The following is a 21,077-nucleotide window of genomic DNA, read 5'->3' as shown; positions in this document are numbered from 1 at the left end:
TTCATGCCTCTTTTCGGGCGTTCGAACGTGAACCCAACGTAGATGAGACGAGTGAAGACGTGTTGCTGTTACTTGGAATCGCGGATGTCCACTACGGCGGGATTCAAGGCATTTGCATAGCATTGACATACAGTGCGGAAAAAGAACGAGGAAATGCGGCAGTAAATATACGGCTACGTGTGATATGGCTACTACCAGCGCTGAGGGAAAAGACAGGCGGAGATGATTTACTGGGTATGGCAGTGATAAAAAAAAAACAAATACCTGCACTACGTAACTATTGAATCAGAGAAGAAGGGAGGAGTTTTACGGGGAAGCGAATCGGGTTGCACTCGGAAGCGAGGTTTAGTAAAGAACAATGCACATGCTGTGAAGAAGATAAGGAAAAGACGGAACATGTTCTGGTTGACACATACACGTGCACGCTTCGGTCTACATCGGGCCTACGATTTTAGGGCAAACAATGGAACGCTGGACATGCCCAGCCCGGTATGAAAACAACTAGGAAAGGGTTTACAGTATTGGTCACAGAAAACCGAAGAGAAAGGACAAAAGTGAATACTATATAAAATAAGGGCAACAAAGGGCAGAGAACTGAGCTGTGAAATTATTGATATTGATGAAGAGAAGGCAACATTATAATTGACAAATTTTACCCTTGTGATGTATACCTTACGAAAGAGCGAAGCTGGTCGACCTCGGGGGCCTAAAGTAACACACTACTGGAAACTGCATTACTGTTATCGCCGTTGCCACCAACATTGTTGTTTCACAGCCTTTTCATCTCATACGAAGAGTGCTTTGTGTAGTTTATAATGGGTGATCTGAGCAGCTGTTTCTACGCCCAAGTATGCTTTGAGAGAGCTGGCACGAGCAACTTGAGAGCGTTTAAAGCTTTTCAGCTCCGAAGAAAGTTGTTCTAGGAAGTCATTGTATGAATAATGAAGGTTTCACATATTGGGCTATACTGCGTAATTAGCCATATAGTGCGTAGGTGATCGTGGCAAGCCTATATAATCTCGGACTCTTTAGCCATCTGGCACTGCGCCAATCAGGCCAGATGGCCAAGGATTGCGATAAACTTGGGCGTCCAAATGGTCGGAACAGACCAATATGTGAGGGCGAAAGTGTTCAGTGCTTAGGTGACCCTAAAAAGATATACCAATGCGGCCGGACAGTCCAGCAACAAAGGCGGTTATTATTCTCTATAACACAAATTAGTGCTCGTCTGCAGCAGTTTCTGAAAGCCTGCTGTCGTTATCACTAATTATGTATTTGAGAACTGCAATCCAGGAAAGAAAGTATTTTTTCTAAGCTGGTATAAAATAAACAACAGTAGCTTGCGATTGATCCTCCATCTTTGTAGTGTTTAAACGGGTCTCAGTGGGCTGTAATATATATAGAAATAGACAAACTCCAACGTGACATCCAGTGAAATTGTGTATACAACATTACACTGTACTTTATACATGTCTCTGCGGAGTTTGGGCGTTCCGCCTTCTCCCCCTATCCCGAAAAAACGAGAGAAGTGTAGTGAGTGTTTCGTGAGTGCAAGATTTCGAAGAACTGCGTTGTTTAGTTTGCGAAAACATCTCCGAATCACCACACTCCACCAAAAAAACTTGTGTCAAAATTAGGATTACTACATAATTGCACAGCGCAAGACTACGAGTAGTCACAACGTAACTACAGAAGAAGAGACTAGGACAGAAAGAGCGCTGACTTCAACTGAAATTTTATTAGCGAAACCGCTGAAAATATATTCTGTTATATATATATATATATATATATATATATATATATATATATATATATATATATATATTTTATTGTATCACGGCAAGACAATCATCATCTCATTATATGGTTACAACGCCACAGCTCAGCACCGATTCCTGATCGAATGTGTGAAAGTCAGAAACTTGATTTATTTTGTATTCAGAGCAAGCAAGGGCATGCTGATTCATCGATCACCCAGCATTTGCGTTTCATTGGCCTCCATAATCTCTCTTGTTAGCTGGAGACGGTGTTTGGCTACAACAGTGCAGTTTTTGAATTCCGGTCTGCGACCACAATCTCTACAATGGATGCCCAAATGACCTTGCACAGCTGAGTATACATTGTAATGATGTTCCTTTGAACGCTCATTCAGGCACCGGCTCGTTTGCCCAACATATGTCTTCCCACTGACAATGGGAGCAAATAAATGAAGGCTATCACACAAGCCACGAATAGCCTTCTATGTTTGATTGTGCAGCACCTACTCGTGCGGACTGCGCATTCGACGTTTGCAGAGCACTGAAATCTTTTCTGGGGCGGAGAAAACACCTTCACATCTACCCTATCACCTATCTTTTTCAAACTGTGAGAAATACTATGTAGACAGGGAATTACAGCCACGCGTTTTTAGCTACTAGCCACGCAGTTCAGTGGTCCTTCTAGTCCTTGTTTAATTGTCCTAAGCAACTTTCCCGCCACCGAAACCAGCACATGATCAGTGAAACCAGCGCTGATCAGACGGGAAGCCTGCTCAACGAAGCTGATAATTAACGAGTGGTCACAAGAATTACGAAGGGAATTTTTTAAGCAATAACTAGCAATCCCTCTCTTCACGAGTTTTGAATGAGCAGACAGGTATAGTAGAAGAGGTTTGCTTCCTCTAGGCTCATATTTCCAGCAAAGGTGATCACTTGAGATGTTTAGTCTCAAATCTTAAAACGTTAACGAAGCATCCTGTGGAAGCTCATGCGTCAGAATAAGAGGTACTATGCACTCACTCAAAAGGCGTAATATGTTTGAAACGGCAGCTTAGAAGCTCCGATCATCAAAGTATAAAAGCACAAGAAAATCGTCAACAAAACAAAACAACGTTACGACAGCCATTCTGTCGAGACGGCTAGCCAAGATTCGGTCATGGTGAGTGAGAAAAATGTCACTTAAACAGGTGATATGCTTGTACCGATGCACACTCCTCTTTTTTGATTAAAAGAGCCTTCGTTCCATGATACGAACGTTGTTTTAAAGTAAAAGACAACGAGCTCAAGAAAGCCACAGACTGTTATGCCGGCAGCATTCTGGAACGCAACTGAACTGAAATTGTCAATGCAGTCCTCAACGCTCCGCAGTAGGGTGTCATGTGGTAAAGAGTAGTAAGGATCCTTGACGTCAACGAAGTAGGCACTTAGGCCATTGTTGTTACGTGAAAGTATTGAAAAGATGTCATTAGAATTTTCCATCAGAAAATGGTCGTTGATGTTCAGAAAGTTTAGCTCATATTGTAAAAACACCTTCCGCAGGATGTTTTGTAAAGGTTTTTAGATTTATAAATAAACATTTCAAGTGATCAACTTTGCGGTAAATGTGAGCCTAGAGGAAGCAAACCTCTTCTACCATACTTATCGGCTCATTCAAAGCTTGTAAAGAGAGGGATTGCTAATCATTGTTTAAGAATCACCCTCCGAAAGTCTTGCGGCCACTCGTTAATTAGCAGCTTCGTTGAGGAGGTTTCCCGTCTGGTCAGTGCTGTTTTCCCCGACCATGTGCTGGTTTCTGTAGCGGAAAAGTTGCTTAAGACAATTAAACAAGGACGAGAAGCACCAGTGAAATGCGTGGCCAGTAGCTCAAAGCACGTGGCTGTGATTATCTATCTACATAAGATTTCTCAGAATTTGATAAAAATAGGTGATAAGGTAGATGTGAAAGTTGTTTTGTCTGCCTCAAAAAAGCTTTCAGCGCTCTGCAAACGGGTGAATGTGCAGTCCGCACGAAGTAGGGGCTGTACAACCAAATATAGAAGGCTATTCGTGGCACGTGTGATAGCCGTCGTTTATTTGCTCCCGTTGTCTTGTGGCAAGATATATGTTGGGCAAATGGACTGGTGCCTGAATGAGCGTTTAAAGGAGCATGATTTCAATGTATACTCAGCTGTGCAAGGTCATTTGGGCATCAATTGTAGAGATTGTGGTTGCAGACCCAAATTCGAAAAGTGCACTGTTGTAGCCAAACAACGTTAGCAGCTAACAAGAGAGATTATGCAGGCCAATGAATTGCAAATGCTAGGTCATCGTTGTATCAGCTTGCCTTCGCTTGCTCTTACTTAAAAATAAATCGAGTTTCTGGCTTTGACACAGTAGTTCGTGAATTTTTGCTGAGCTGTGGCGTTGTAACTATATAATGAGATGATGATTGTCTTGCCATGATGCAATAGGTTGCGAGATTGCGCGGTGATGTTCTGTCACGAGTAAATATTTCCAGCGTTCTCACTAATAAAATTTCTGTTGAAGCCAGCGCTCTTTTTGCCCTTGTCTCTTCTTCTCTAGTTACGTCGTAACTACTCAAGTCTTGCGCTGTGGAAATATGTTGATTCCCAATCACCAACTAGCCCAAGCATCTGTCTTAGGGTTACAAGCTTCTGATTCATGTATTTCGATATATTTTCGAGTGTCTCTACCAAGGTCCGGTTTCAAGCCTGAAAGTTGAAAACATACGTTGAAAATCTCTGGGTACACTTTGCAAGCAACTCATGTTCTGTTACCCGTCATATTTTCCAGGTTCAGTGGTTAGCGTGTTGGATACTTCGGCCCCGACCAAGTCATCAGCACCATCTTTCAGTAGCTCAAAAGGGAGCGCGAGGTGAGGTTGTTTTCGTACACTCTAATGAAATGTCTGACTTCACAGATGACCTGACTGGTAAATAGGTGCCGCAGGATTTTCATAATCAAAGAAAAACAGCAGGTTTCGTTTCATGAAGACGCTGTAAATTTATTTTCTGTATGGCTACACGCAGCACGCTTCCGTTATAACGTGCATGTCATCTGTCTTTTCCTAAACACGGCAGTTCTGTTATCTTTACCAAAGTTCAACTCCATGACTCAGAATACAGCATTTCCGTTATTTGAAAAATAAAAAAATGGATTGTCTTAGAACGGGCTGCCAGTAAAATATTTCCTTAGAGGAAAAATTTAGGCACGATACGAAGCACAGGAAGAGAGCAACCTGACGCTACTTTGTTTGGTCGTGCTTAAGCATCTTAAATTTTTTTGTTAGTGTTACTATCCCAGCAACAAGTTTTTTTAAGGTACTCCAGTCAGATTTTCTATTTCTCTTTACATATTTTATCGTCACTCAGAGTGGAAAACGGGTGATTTCGTTTAATGGGCTTATCTGTTAATGACTGGGCTATATTTTTTGTTATTTTAAGGGAAAGAATACTGTTCCACACACCATAAGTTACACTAAGTTTTGGAGGTAACTTAATATTGAACAATTAACGAACGTTTTTGTTGAATTGTGGCAGCAGAACACTAATACTATGTAAAAGCTGATGTTTCATATGACATTTGATGCTTCTTATTTTTTGAAAGCAGGGCGCTTTATCATATTGATTGTACACTCCAAGAATTGATCATTTTTTGTATCGAATAGGTGTTTGTGCGTTTAATATTGCTGCTTCAATTTGCACTATTGCCAAGTTCTATTCTCAAGCTTTGTTATCGCCCCATTACACTACGTTCAGCGCAAACCGTGCCTAAAATGTTTGAGAAGCTTCGAGGCTGTAGTAGATAGTTTTGTCAAGATTACGCCCGCTTCGTGAACATTACAGATTTTTCCGGAACCTACGTTGCCGCTAGCGATAACGTTACAATATTCGATGGCAAGAGTATAAATGCCAACACGCTTTGCCGCTTGTCAGTTGGTCTACGGCCGACGCGCTGCTCGCCGCTATCAGTGCCAGATTCTTGCTGTAAACTGACTTTTACGTGGCTGCAAGTTTGGCCCGATTAAACAGTTTATTATTTGACATGAAGTCTGCTTGCTTCGTTCACGTCACGACCCCGCAACACCTGGTGGAGGTGCTTCCCGTCCATGTACTGAACACCCCACTCCAGTCGAGAGCCAAGCTCCAACCGTGAACCAAACATCCCCGCCAACCTCGAACTGCCAGCAACCAGCCGACAACAAGGGAGTTCCGGAGTTAGGGGCTCTACCCGATAACAGTTGCAAGCCGAAGGCCACCGCCACTATTGGCGACAACTATGACAGCCCCTGTACCAATGCCCGCCATGGTCGTGATGCAACAGCCAAAGGTGCCGCCCATCTTTCACTGATCATAATTTGAAGAACCGGAAACCTGGCTTGAGACGCACGACCAAGCCTTGACCCAAAGGGACTGGGAAGAAAAGCTGCGTCGCGTCTACTTCTGCCTGGAAGACGTTGCACAGACATGGTTCGAGAACCACGAGTCGTCACTTCAAACCTGGGACATCTTCTGCAGCACATTTCTTGAAACGTTCACGAGCGTCGCCCGAAAAGAAAGGGCCACTTGTTTGCTGGAAAGACTGGCACAGCTTCCGAACGAAAGCGTCAGAATCTTCGCAGAAGAGATAATTCATCTGTTCTTGCGCACCAACCTTGACATGACCAAGGCGAAAAAGGTCCGTTTGCTCATGCGTAGAGTAAAGCAAGACCTCTTCGCTGGGCTAGTACGGAACCCACCCAAAACAGTCCAAGACTCCGTGTCGGAGGCGATGACAATTGAGAAAAAGCTTTAAATGCGTACCTGCCAGTACGATCGCCTATCGACGCAAGACAGTGCAACTGTTGGCGCCAACCGGAAGAGTAATTGTCAGGCCGAGGAATGGGCGAGCGCATTGCATTTAGCTCCGCAGTGGCCGGGTATTCATATGAGCTGTTTACAGTCTCCTTGTGAACGTGGGGCCGATAGCTGTGTAAGAATTTGGTGCGCAATAGTGTGGATGTAGCTATTGCAGAACTTTTGAAAGGATGCTTGTGAATTTGTGAAAATGAAGGTGGACTCTGGGTTCTGCAGGGCGGGGGTGATTCCTGTTTCTTTCATGCTAGCTGTGTGTGTGTGTGTCCTGCGCTGATATACAGTCGATCTGTTTTCTTTTATGAATGACGGTTGCCGTGTACTTGCCGTTCACTGGTCCAGCTGCATCGCCAAAGAAGCCACCCTCATTGTCTGAGTACTTGCCGTGAGCTCTCGCCCGTGCCCAATGTCGATATTCGTGAAACTGTGGGTGCAAATTGCATGGTAGTGGTTTCATGATAAAGTCCTTCCTCGATTCATGTGGGATGCGTTGTTTCCCTCTTCTTTGATTGGAAACTTCGATTTTGAAATCTGGAGCACCTACACTTCAAGCTTCAGTGGACTCGGCAGCACTGTCGTGATTAAGTCGCCTTACGTTCCTCTGTATGTACAAGTTTTGGGCAAATGGATCTTCTTGGACCGAGCTGTAGCTCTTGTCATCACTGAAACAGGGAACGATGGTGCCGGATTGGTCAGTGCGCAGCTTCCTTTAGGGGACAACTATCCCTGCGCAGCCGGATCGGAGGTGGCGATGACAATGTTGTGCCACGTGGATTTGGGCTACCGGGCACCCGCTGTGAGCACAATGACTTCCCAGGCAGCCTAGACGTTAAGCCGTTGATATCTGGGACGTTAAACCCCAGATATCAGCTGCCGCAGCCGGGAATCGAACCCGCGACCGGCGGATCAGCAGCCGATTACCTTATCCACTAGACCACTGCGGCGGGGTATTTTTATATGCTAGAAAAAAAGCAATGACCATTTCCTTTTTTTTTTGCTCCCGTGCCCACAAGTGCTTTGTGATATTGCTTGCGAGTGCTTTTTAATGTTGTTCTTGTTAACCTTTGGTGACATTGAAACTAACCCGGGACCCAGAACTAGACAGGCTGCTCTGTAAGAGCTAGATAAGCTGCCTAGTGATCCCGCCGAGCAGATGACTTATCTTTCACTTGCCTGAAGACTTACAAGCACGTGCAGCGCAGGTGGCAAATGGTCATACTGAATTTGTTGCTGACGTCAATGCTATCAAGGCGAGTCAGAAAAACATTCAAACGAAGATAGTCTCCATTAAAAAAGAATTGACGGCATAGAAGATACAACCACTTCACTGGATGAATTTCAAGGCATGACGAACACGATGAGTGCTTTGGCCGCTCGGAACACTTTCTTGAATGCTCAAGTAGATGACCTGAAAGACAGATCATGGCGTCAAAACCTACTTTTCCGAGGTTTGGCAGATTCTCGGGAATCATGGGCAGATACTGATGCACGTATAATGGACGTCCTTGCTGGCATTGTCGAAAACCCGCCGGGGGCACGCCACCGCGTCAAATTCAGCCATGAACTTGCCCTTTCCAATGCAGGCTTTCCTCCTGTGGGCGGCGACTTTGCCCGCATGCGCAGACAGCACCGCTACGCTCCTGGACTACGAATTGGACGAGCTGCCCTGCCAGTTTCCGGCGCTTTTTGGCCCACACCAGAAAGAGGCTGCACTACCTCTGTTCCCTGTCCTCAATCAGTTCCTCACCTGACAACCCGGAACAGCTATCTGCGCGGGATCATCGTCGTGTCTTCATAAGCAGCCGCCTGTCACGGACCAGATGGGGCCCGCCACCGCGTCAAATTCGGCCATGAACTTGCCCTTTCCAATGCAGGATTTCCTCCTGTGGGCGGCTACCTCGCCCGAATGCGCAGACAGCACCGCTACGCTCCCGGTATACGAAATAGATAAGCTGCCCTGCCAGTTTCTGGCCCTTTTTGGCACACACCAGAAAGAGGCCGTACTACCGCAGTTCCCAGTTCTCAATTAGTTCCTTACCTGGCGAACCGGGACAGCTATCTGCGCGGGATCAGTGTCGTGTCTTCATAAGCAGCCGCCTGTCACGGACCAGATGGGGCACCCCACCACGTCGAATTTGGCCATGAACTTGCCCTTTCCAATGCAGGTTACTTTTCTGCCTCATGCAGAATGCTGCCGTTCAAGTGATGCATTTCTGTTCGTGGTGTCGCGCCCCTCTGACACCCTTGACGCTTGGAGTTGATTGCTGTTCCAGCAGTTATTTTTGTTTCGCGTTAAGTCTCAACTCGCCAACTCACCCTTCTTTTGTTAATCCTTTCTGGCGTAGTAGAGCTCAACCCAGGTCCCGTTTCGCTTGCTCCAACCGTTGAATCAAACGCAAGTTGAATAGCGCAGTCGGAACTCGTACAAAATATTCTGAAAGACGAGCTGGCCGCAATTCGCACAGCACAATCGAACATCGAAGGTATGGTCGCCAATATTTCCTGCCGTAATGACACTTTAGACAAGTTAATCGGTACTTCCCCATCTCCTGATGGCAGTACCGGTACCAAAGCCACCGCAATCGTTCAGGAACTATCATTTGAAATCAAAGCTATAGCCGACAAATGTAACGGTTCCGAAAACCGCCTTAGACAATATAATTTGCTTTTTTTGGAATCCCGGACATTAAAAACCTAACCTGGCCCCAGTCAGAAACAAGTGTAGTTTCTTTCTGTTCTGAGAAGCTCAAAGTATCTATCGCCCCTACAGACATTGAAAGAGGCCATAGAATAGGCCGCTACCAGGAAGGTAAGAACAGCCCAATTATCGTCAAGCTAGGCCGTTTTAAAAACAAATCCAAAATTCTATTCGCTGGTTCTAAACTCTAACTCACAGATTTTGCGATCCGGGAAGACTACTCTGCACGTATACGCTTGCCCGCAGTAAACTTAATGAGTTTGGCTAACAAAGAAAAGCTGATTTCAAAATACGTTTTGATAAACTAAGCATAGGAGATAAAAATATATCTACGAAGCGGTATCCGATTCCGTGATCGAACAGAAGCAGTACCAGCCACGGCTGGCTTCCAAGATTCCCGCCAGAACACCCTTACCTGTACCCAAATACCAGAGCCATACTTACGATTCCGCATCAGTTTTACTTGCGAACGTCAGAAGCTATCTTTCCAAGAGGGTAGCTTTTGAGGCCATCTTGGAAGATAATGTCACCGACTTTGCGATACTAACAGAAACATGGCTAACTTATTCGAATAATAACGAAGAACTGCTACAAGATAACACATCATACCACGTGTACAGACTTGACCGGACCGAGCGTAGCGTTGGTGGTGTCCTAATCTTTGTCAAAAGTGCTTTGCCTTCCTTTCATGTTAAAATTGACACTAATCATGAAATTCTTTGCGTAAATATATTCTTTCCTTCTTGTGTAAACATACTTATAGCGTGTTATCGAGCCCCTGACTCCGATATCTCGTCTATTTATGACCTTCATTCCGTCATGCTTGATGTTTACTGTCGCGTTCCTCGTGCCAATTACTTCATATCTGGCGACTTCAAATTTTTTCGACATCGACTGGAATAACCTGTCCACACCGTCCCGTCATTCCAAAGTTTTTCTGGATTTCGTATTAATGTTCAATTTCGCCCAAGCAGTGAATATACCGACACGTGGCGGTAATATTCTTGATTTGGTTCTATCTTTGAAGCCTGGTTTCATTAAATCGCTATCGTGCATAAATGGGCTAAGCGACCACAAAACTGTTCTGTTCGACATGCGCATTCCGATCCTTTGTCGATTATCTTCGATAAAATATATTCGAGATTACAAAAAAGCAAACTTCACTTGCATCAACACTGATCTTGAAAACTTCTACAGCTTTTTTAAGGTTTCCGCCCTTCAGAGAACAGTAGAACAAAATTGGCTACTTCACAAACAATAAATTCAAGAGCTAATTGAAAAGTATGTTCTCCTCATTCGTATTTGCGGCGATTACAATCAACCATGGTATTCTAATGTCTTAAAAATACTTTCGCAAAGGAAGAAACGTCTCTTTTGAGAGACAAAACGCCGCCCTACTGCAGCGAAGTGGTCTAAATACTTCAAGTGTCTTCATGATTGCATGCGTCTTCTGCGATGCCCTAAAGAAATGTTTCATAACCACGACATGTTAAGCATTTTACGCGTTAACCCCCGTAAATTCTGTATTGTCCTAACCCCGAAACACAACCACACACATACAATTTCTTTGAGTATTTCCGATGGTTCAGAGGTACCGCAGGACCAACGGTTTGACGTCATGAATACATTTTTTCTGTCCGTTTTCACCCATGAAAATAACTTAGATAGCCCCGATTTACACTTCCAACATTTCTCCCAAATACTTCTGAATAGCAATACTGCCTCGGGCATCGCTAAACTAATAAAAAACAAAAAAAAATATCTTGTTCCCGGGTACCAGATAAAATCACAGCTAAAATACCTAAAGGTAGGCTAACGTGTTCAAGAAAAATATTAGAAATAATATTCACGCAAACAATAAAAGACAGTACGCTTCCGCATGACTGAAAGCTTAGCAGCATATCTCCAATATTCAAAGCGGTTGATCGGTTCGTTCCTTCAGATTATTGTCTGATTTCTTTAACTTCTATACCTTGTAAGCTGCTTGAGGACATAATATACTCGAGCGTGCTAACCCATCTTGAAAACAGTTTCTTCTTTTTTAAAGATCAGCATGTCTTTCGCTCAGGTTTTTCCTGTGAAACACAATTTTTTGAGTTTACAACGGCCCTCCAATTAAACCTCGGCTCTTCATTTCAAACAGATGTCATCTTTCTCGATTTTTCTAAGGCGTTCGATCGCGTTTCTCATCAAAGACTTATGCTCAAACTTTCCTCCCTTTATCTAGACCCGCTCGTATTGTCATGAATACAAGCCTTTCTCACTAATCGATCCCAATACACAGTCATTGGAGGTGACCGTTCCTTGACTACAAATGTAATATCTAGCGTACCTCAAGGTTCCGTCCTTGGCCCTCTCCTTTTTCTAATTTTTAATAATGACCTTCCCTCAAGTGTTACATCTTCGATACGTCTCTTTGCCGACGATTGTGTCGTTTACCGCCGTATACGTCATGGCTCTGATCAACTTGCCATCCAAAACGATTTAAATGTAATTGGAAATTGCTGTTCTTTATGGATGATGAATCTTAATATTTCTAAGTGTAAACCTATGCAAGTTTCCCGTAAGCGTTCAAACCTAAATTTTACCTATTCCCTAACCATCTCGCTCTAGCAGAATCATATCGATACCTTGGTGTTCTCATCAACAGCAAGCTAACATGGACTGACCATATCGCACAGCTTATGGCCGATGCATCCAAAACATTAGGTTTCATCAGAAGATCCCTGTCCTGCTCACCAGCCTCAGTTCGTAAAATCGCCTACGAATACTACGTCCGCAGTAAACTCGAGTATGCCTCTCCAATTTAGAATCCACGCCAATCTTATTTATTAGATGCCCTTGGAGCCATTCAAAATCACGTGGCTCGTTTTATAACCTCCGAATTTAATTTCCGCACAAGTGTTACTACTATAAAATCATCACTGTCTCTCACCTCTCTGGATCTTACACGAAAAATAGCACGCCTTTGTTTATTTCACAAACTGTATTTCAATTATTCTTACTTACATGGCTCCCGGCTTCTCCCACCAATTCGAACTTCACGCCGTCTCTTCATTTCTTTGAGTGTCCAAAATTTAAAATGTTCAACCAACGCTTTTAACAAACCTTTCTTCCCGTTAACAATTCAGGATAGGAATCGGCTTCCAAATGCAATAGCCAACGAACGAAATATTGTGAAGTGTAAAACCTTACTAGAGACTCATTTTACAACCACACCATCTTAATTTCTGTGGATACAGTTGCCTTTTTCTGAATTTTTAAAACTCCCTATTAGTTGTATAACGAGTTCTGTTTTATTATTGCCCTGTAATTTCAATTCTTGAATTTTACGCTACTCTATGTTCTCGGTCTGGAATTGCCTTTGTGTATCCTTGCTCGACCCCCCCCCCCTCTCTTATGTAATACCCCGTCAGGGGCCCTTCAGAAAAATTTAATGATGATGATGATGACGATGAAAACATTATCGAACGAGCTCATCGATTAGGGCGGTATGTTCTTGATAAAGTCCGTCCTGTCCTGGTTAGGTTTTCAAGCTAGAAAGTAAAAAAAGCCGTCCTTGCCAGATGTAATTAGCTTAAAGACAAAAGCCATTATCGTCAGCGAGAATTTTTCGCCTGCCACACAAAACATCAGGAATAAGTTAACTCAATTTGCCAGACAACAACCCGGTAAGCCGCCCTTTCAGCTTCGTTACAAGAAAATGCATCTTAATAGCAAAGAATGTGTGTACGATGCGTCTTCTGACTCTGTAATTGAGAATGCTCAGAACTACGAGTCAAGCAGTCATCATGCTAATGTCTCGACTCGTGCAAATACCTAGGGATTAGGGAGGGGCTGTGGGCCTGATGCTTAATTTTTTATTATTTATTATCTTTATTTATTTAATAATACTGCAGGCCACTATTGGGCCCAAGCAGGAGTGGCGTTGTTGCAGAGCCGTTAGATCAAATATACAATGTTTAGCGAAGTAAAAACAATAAAATGGACAATACAAATTATTCTGAAAAACACTGTGAAATGGTAATACAAAATTCACAAGTCAAACATTTGATCAAGAGATTTCAGCACATTATCGTTTGAAAGAATTTTATGCAGAAGATTATACCAGTCGGTTATAGCGCGAGGAAACAAGGAATACTTAAAATTGTTAGTGCGCGCTGTGATTGGCGTGAATTTTGCAGAATGGCAGTTCCTGGTGGGACGTGATGATAACAGAGTCAGGAAGGCCGATGTTTCAAGTCTGATATTCTCGTGTGATAATGGGAGAAGAAACTTTAGCCTATTCATTTTCCGTCGAGATTTCAAAGTAGGGATTTCATCAATTTTCGTTAGTTCTGTCGTGGAGTCATAATGGCGGTATCGGTTGTACATGAAGCGGACGGCTAACCTTGGGATTTTTTCGAGATTGACAATATCTTTTTTAGTATGTGGATCCCACACTATGCACGTGTATTCAAGGCATGGTCGTACTATTGAGTTATACGCAAGAAGCTTTATGTTCGCAGGCGAATTTTTTAGTTTATGTCTTAGTAGGCCTAGTTTTCGTCGTGCGGCGGTGCATACTTTAAGAATGTGGGAGTGCGCTTGTCTGCTTCATGTTTTATTTTGTAACATCTGGAGCATTATTAATAAATGTGAGCATTGATAACTGTAAAGCTGATATAGTACTGACTGAACTTTGGCTGCCCCCAGAAATAGATGATAGTGCGATGTGCTTAGGAAAGTTCTCTTTTTTGTTGTGATCGTTCGTTGCGGAAGGGTGGTGGTGTTCTACAGGAAATTTCTAACGTGCTTTTGTCTCAGAACATTCAAGCTTCTAGCGAACTCGAGATTGCCTGGGTTATTCTAAAAATAACACAGCAGCATATAGTTATCAGAGTTTGCTATCGGGCACCCACAGTTTCAGACAGCTTTGTGACCACAATGCATGATGTAACCAACAGCATTTCATTACGTTACTTCTCGCTACCTCTGTTCCTGCTCGACAATTTTAGTATCCCTAATGTAAAGTGGGAGTGTGATCTACCCAGCATGAACCCTTCATCTATGCTCGCACAAGAGTTCCTAGATTACTGTGGCGTTTTCTCTTTCTCTCAACTCGTCAAAAAACCCACCAGAACTTCTTCTGGCGCCAACACCCTTGATTTATTATTCACCGCCCATCCAGATCTTGTTTATGATTTAGATGTGCTACAGGTCTTGAGCGATCATTCTATTGTAACTTGGAAATGAGATTGTCGCGACCTAAACACAGAAATAAGCGTAAAGTGAGTGGGCCAGGCAGCGGCACTCTGGGCAAAATGCTCACCAGACTATTCGTCTTTGTGGGGCAGGTTGTGGCGACCGTATTCGGAACGGAAGCTGTTGAATATCATTTCGTTTTGACAGACCCATAACATGACTGAAAGGATCTTCACGGCATGAAGATTCCGCTGCGTGGTCACCGCTGTCTCATTGAAGAAGCCGTCCTTTCCTTAGTCCCTACTCCGCCGCCTGCGCGAACATCGGTGACGTCAGCAACCTCGGACCTTCCAACGGCTATAAGAAGCCACGTACCTCCGTCGAACTTGAGTGGGCCAGGCAACGGCACTCTGGGTGAAATTCTCTCCAAACCATTCGTCGTTTTGGTGCAGGTTAGTTTCTACTGGCCTGCGCCATGTTACCGCAGTGAAAACCGCTTTTTAGCGTTGCTGCCACGCCCATTTGGTAGCGTTTTTTTCATGCATGAGTGCTTTTGGGGTGGATTTGTTAGTTTGCGGGGATATTGAAGCAAACCCAGGCCCTTCAGATAAAAAAATTCTGAAGCAGCTTCTTTCAGGACAAAAACACATGACTGATAGGATGAACAGTGTCTTATCAAAAGAAGAAAAAATCGAAAAAGAAGTTGCTAGCTTGACCGAAAGGATTAGTTCCATCAAAATACAGACAAAACCTTTGATCGAACAGAAAACAGATGCAAACGACTTAAAGCAAAGAGCAACACAGCTTCAGAAAGACTTTCAATTCGTGGTAAAAATAATTTGCGAGTTGGAGAACAGATAACAAAATAACTTGATTGTTTTTGGCCTAGGAGAAGAAGCAAATGAAACGACTGCTGACCTTACTGAAATAACAAAAAAGGACTTATTTGAAGGAAAGCTTGAAGTGAATGTCGGTGGCATAGAAAGATGTCACAAATCGGGAAAAAAGATTGGCAAAGAACGCTCAGTAATTACAAAAACACTCGGTTACCGAGACCAGGTAGCTATTCTACAAAGGTGTTTGAAGCTGAAGGGTACCGAGCCATAGATAAGTGAAGACTTTTCCGCTCGTGTTCGTGATATCAGCAGAAATTTGTGGCAAGGTTCATCGTGCGAGCGTGCAAGTGGATCTAAAGTGAAGTTAGTTTTTGACAAAATAAGCACTGATGGAAAGTTTTTTGTTGGGATGATAATAAGAATAAAAGATAAATGTTATTTAATAAAATTAAGGTTCGGGGAATCTAGATGAACGATGTTTAGTGGTGTCAAATATAAATCGCCGCAGTATTGTTAATAAGGCTGAAAAGCTGGAAGGCATGCCTTTAGCATATGACCCAGATATAATATAAAATGAAACTGAAACTGAAATATTGGATTATTAACTGAGACATGGCTACAAGATGATATTTTGGATAGTGAGTTTGTGCCGAAAAATTACAGCGTTCCGTAAGGATCGAAATGGGAGGGGAGGGGCCAGACGTTCAAGACATAGAAAGCATCTTCTGTAAAGTGTATATTGACAATAATAAATATCTTCTTGGTGTCGTTTACAGGCCACCAGATGCTTCTCTTGATGCTATCGCATAGTTCAATGATTACCTTCACTTTTATGTAAAAACCAAAGATAAATTATTCATAGCGGGAGATTCGATTAGGCCATATATGATTTGGGAAACGTTTATATCGGACCCATGTCAAGCATCTAATATCTTGTTTCAATATGATTTGACGCAAATAGTCACCGACCCTACCAGAATAGATTAGGGGACGAAATCTATCCTAGATATATATCTTGTAAGTGTCAATCTAAAAGAAAGCATGCTGTGCACCATCACAAATGGCATCTTTGATTACAAGGCTGTGGTACTGGAGCTAAAGAGAGTTGCACTTAGTCAGCAGAGGATGGTGAAGAAATTTTCCAATCTTTGAAAAGCAGGTAATGAAGCTATAATTGATGTTTTGGCCTTTGAATACGATCATTTGAATGCGGGTAATTGTAGCGTTGAAGAACTGTGGCTTTGCTTTAATAGAATGATTGAAGATTGTGTGCAGCGCTTCGTCCCCTTAATTACAAAGAAAGTAGAAAATCACAATCTCTGGATAACAAGAGAGACGTTGCAGCTGAAGCAAAAGTTGAAACGGTTAAAAAAAAGGTTGAACAAGGCCAACAGTTTTATTCTGAAACAATAATTTGCAATATACGTGAAGCAATTAAAGAAAAATATTTTCGTGACGAAGAAAAGTATTTTAACGAAAAATTGCCGTCATGTATTAAAATGTGTTCAAGAAAATTTTGAAAAAAGGTCACTCCGGGCACGTGCTGTACCGATATAATTCTTTTAAATAGAAACTTAGACAGTGATAAAAAAGCTGTCTGTAGAGCCTTTAATAACTATTTCAACAGCGTCTATACAAAAGATAATAATCATCTTCGAACTTTCGATGCGAACCTACCACTAATATCAGATGTCACTATTTTTGATGACGGTATCTTTAATTCAATGCTAAATCTGGATGCTAAGAAATATGTTGGACCAGATGAGATACCGAATGCCTTCTTAAAATGGTACGCAGAGTGGTGCGCGAAATATTTGTGTGTGTTGTATACTAGGTTTTTGAACGAAAGTGTACTCCCTGAGGACTGGAAGATTGCCCGAATTAAGCCTGTACACAAAGCAGGTGATAAAACTCACATAAAGAATTATCATCCAGTTTCGTTAACCTCTACAGCTAGTAAAATTCTTGAGCACATAATTCACAAACAAACACATTGTTACAATTCGCGATGAATACAAAGTACTAACAAACGCGCAACATGGATTTAGACATGGATATTCTACCACTACACAGCTGGTTGAAACCATCCACAATTTTGCTACCGCACTAAATGAAGGCGAACAACTAGATGCCATTTTTATGGACTTTCAAAAGGCCTTTGATGAAGCTTCGCATAATAATCACTTCATGAATTGCAATATATCTTGAAAAATCCGAAACTTATAGTATGGCTACGAGCGCATCTAGAAAACAGGCAGCAATTCGTTTCACTTAATGACAGCTGTTCCAGCAAACTTCCTGTGGATTCCGGTGTACCTCAGGGCTCGGTCCTCGGACCTCTTTTGTATTATTATATTTAAATGATATAATGAATGGCCTTTCTGTAAGTGTAAAGCTTTATGCTGATGATTGTGTGTTATACACGAAAGTGTCAACTGTTGGAGATCAGATAAGGCTCAATAATAAATAAACAAGGTCGTCTCTTGGTGCCAAGAATGGCAAATGTCAAATAGTTAGAACAAATCTGTTTATATGAAAATAACACTAAAAATATTTATGTTATCAGTACGGCAGGAATAGCGTCAATCTTACAGAAGCTGCACATTACAAGTTCCTTGGATTACGGAAACTAATGATCTAAATTGAAACAAACACGCCGACATAACTACAGGTTAATATCTACGTAAACTTTTTTTCTACAGCGATCCTTAAAAGATTCGTTCAATGTTGAAATATGTAGTAATAATTTGGGATTAATTTACCTAACGTAATAATAATCAATTAGAAAAAGTGTTGAACAAAGGCTTACCTTTTATTTGTAGCTCCAATGGTAGAACAACCGTATCTGAACTATTGGTAAAAAGTGGTCTGCAACCTGTTGTGGACAGAAACCGCACTTGCCGGCCTAAGGTTTTCTGCCAATTAATAAATGGTCATTTAAGTGTCGACACTGCAGACATCCTTCGGTATTCTTTCAGTTACGCAACTCGCAAGTGACATAGTAAAATGATAACCCCTTTACCTTCACGGATTATGTGCTACAAGTATGTGTTCCTCCCTAGAACTATTAATGACTGGAATAGCCTGACAAATGATGTCGTTTTACACAAAGAACTATCATTGTAGAAAACAGCATCGCCTAAACCATCACATACGTTGCATTGTATTATTTGTTTTTTTTGTAGTTGTTGTGTTAGTCTGTAACCCGTATTTACGTGTTACGTTATTATGTGTTATGTTACTCAAAAAATTTGATGAAATAAGTGTTTTTGAATCATCGCCTTGTATACTCACATCGTACAAATTATTGTTTTCATTATTTTTTGCATGTACTGTTTCTCGAACATTTTTGCCAACCTCCCATGATCTTTCAACTGAAGGATCGCAGTATTTATAAATAAATAAATAAATAAATAAATAAATAAATAAATAAATAAATAAAAAATAAATAAATAAAGAAGCATCCGTGACTTCAAACGTGCCAATTTTGATGCAATAAGCAGTGAGCTGTTCGATTTTGTGGACACGTATCTGTTAATTTTTGACAGTCGTGACATTCAAAGCAACTGGGGTTCAATTGTAGACAAAGCTAAAGCCTTACTTGACAAATTTGTGCCAATTTGTTCCATAACTTGAAACAAATCGTCTCCATGGTATAATAATCACACAAAAAGTCTGTCCAATAAAAAGAAACGTCTCTACAAATAAGCGAAGCGTTGCCCTTGAGCTAATAATTAGAACGCGCATAAACTAGCTTCAGATGAATATATTGCTGTATTTCGCAGTGCAAAAAAAAGCTTTTTAAAACACACCCTCCCTTTCATGCTTCGAACGGACACTAAAAAACTCTGGCGCGTCATAAATCCAAGAGACGATAACACTATAAGCGTCATAGATGACGCAGGAAACGTTATAGCTCCTGAAAAGCGTGCATCGGTCCTTAACGATGTTTTTGTTTCCAATTTTTCATCATTGACCAGTGTTTTGCCATCTGTCACGCAGTGTCGTAATCGGTCCCCAATGCATCCGATAATAATTGATCCGTGTGGCGTGAAATGCCTCATCAATAAATTAAAACTTGCTTCTTCCCCTGGTTGCGACACGATTAGACCGAAGTTTCTGAAGAGCACCAGTGTTTACAGTTCCATCATACCAACCAAACAATCGCTTGACACGGGTTCCATCCCGGCTCAACGGAAGATAGGGAAGGGGATTCTACTTCATAAATTAGGTAACAAGCATTCTACGTTTAATTACAAAGCAATTTCACCCACCAGCCTTCCATGTAAAGTTCTAGAGCACGTATAATTTTTAATCTTGCCAACTACCTTGAAGATTGAAGTTTGAAGTTTATTTATCATTGAAGCATACATCTTTATCCAGTGGTTTATTGGGAAGGGAGGGGTGAAAAGGCATATAAATGCCTGACAATCCACCAATCTCCGCACAGACCAAAATAATGCACAACACTTAGTGTATCTTTAGAGCATGAACACAAATTCAATACAGCAAGATAAAAAAATTGATAAGGGAAGATACAGCGAAAATAAAGAGAGAGCAGTGGGAGAAAAAATAAGAAATTCCAAGACACTTATACATGCACTTTTTACACATACCAAAGAAACCTTTAATAATACAGCCGTAGTTTTGACCAGGTATTAACAAGTGACAGATCGCGAAATGAATAGGACCGTAGCTGGTTTGCACAAATTTAAGGCGCATTACATTTCCTAGACAGTACACGAGATGCGCAATCGTATACAGAACAAAACAGACATGTCATGTTTAAAGCCAGAGCAGATAAGCGTGCATCTTTTTTTTAAACTGTTGAACGACTTTCGTTCACTATGCTGATAACCGTGCTGCTTGAATTTAGAAAAGAAGAAATGAGGTGTGCTAACTTTTGCCTGCTATAGTTGATCCGAATTCTTTCACTGTAATAGGTGGTTTTTCTAAAACTATACGTTTGAAGATTTTGGGAGTAAGCATCCTTAAATTGATCTGCATTCATTTTTATTTGATCTTAGGTGACTGTTGCGAGCTTTTTAGAAAATATGTTTTCAAATTTTAGAATTCCATGTTTATGAAAATGTGGAGCAGAAGTTGTTTGACGGGGAACATTTTCAATGACACGCAGCATTCGTTTTTGCAGTTTTTCAATACCAATTTTATATGTTTGCATTGTGAGGCCCCAGGTTAATACGCAGTAATGTATGCTTGAATAAACCAAAGTGTAGTAAAGCTGCTTTGTCATCCAGACAGGTAGTAAGCATCTTATTTTTCCAATTGCACCAATGGACCACAATACCTGGGTAAGAAGTTTATCTACGTGATTGGTTCAATTCAGCGTTTCGTGGAAAAGGACGCCTAGGAACTTTTGAGTCTGAACACGCTCAATAAGAACTCCTCTAAAAGTAAGCTGCGCATCACGGAAAATAGAACGGTTTCGCGGATGAAAAATAATGTACTTTGTTTTTTCTTAATATTATTTTCTAATTGATTTGTTTGTAACCATAGACAAATTGTCAAGCGACAAGTTTGCTTGTTGTTCAAGATTAGACTTATCTTCACCGAAAAAAAATACGTTAGTGTCGTCTGCGTACAATACAATGTCTGGTGTGAGAGGCACATTTATAATATCATTCATATATAACAAACAAAAGTGGTCCAAGTATGGAGCCCTGCGAGACGCCATAGTTTATCTTGTCCATTTGAGACTGAGTGCTTAATATCGGTATACTGATATCGG

The 21,077-nt window shown here is 41.7% G+C and overlaps 1 protein-coding gene across 1 annotated transcript in view; it reads left to right on the top strand.

Moving 5' to 3' along the window:
- nompB (intraflagellar transport protein 88-like protein nompB) overlaps nucleotides 1–21,077 on the top strand; it is a 1,761,410-nt gene that overhangs the window by 124,922 nt on the left and 1,615,411 nt on the right. Inside the window, exon 4 of the mRNA XM_075896456.1 lies at nucleotides 4,551–4,632. Within this exon, the coding sequence (XP_075752571.1) occupies nucleotides 4,551–4,632 (82 nt within the window). The remainder of the gene's footprint in view (nucleotides 1–4,550; nucleotides 4,633–21,077) is intronic.

Source organism: Rhipicephalus microplus, chromosome 5, assembly GCF_043290135.1.
Source record: "Rhipicephalus microplus isolate Deutch F79 chromosome 5, USDA_Rmic, whole genome shotgun sequence".
Taxonomy (NCBI): domain Eukaryota; kingdom Metazoa; phylum Arthropoda; class Arachnida; order Ixodida; family Ixodidae; genus Rhipicephalus; species Rhipicephalus microplus.
This window is presented reverse-complemented; position numbering and strand designations above follow the sequence as displayed.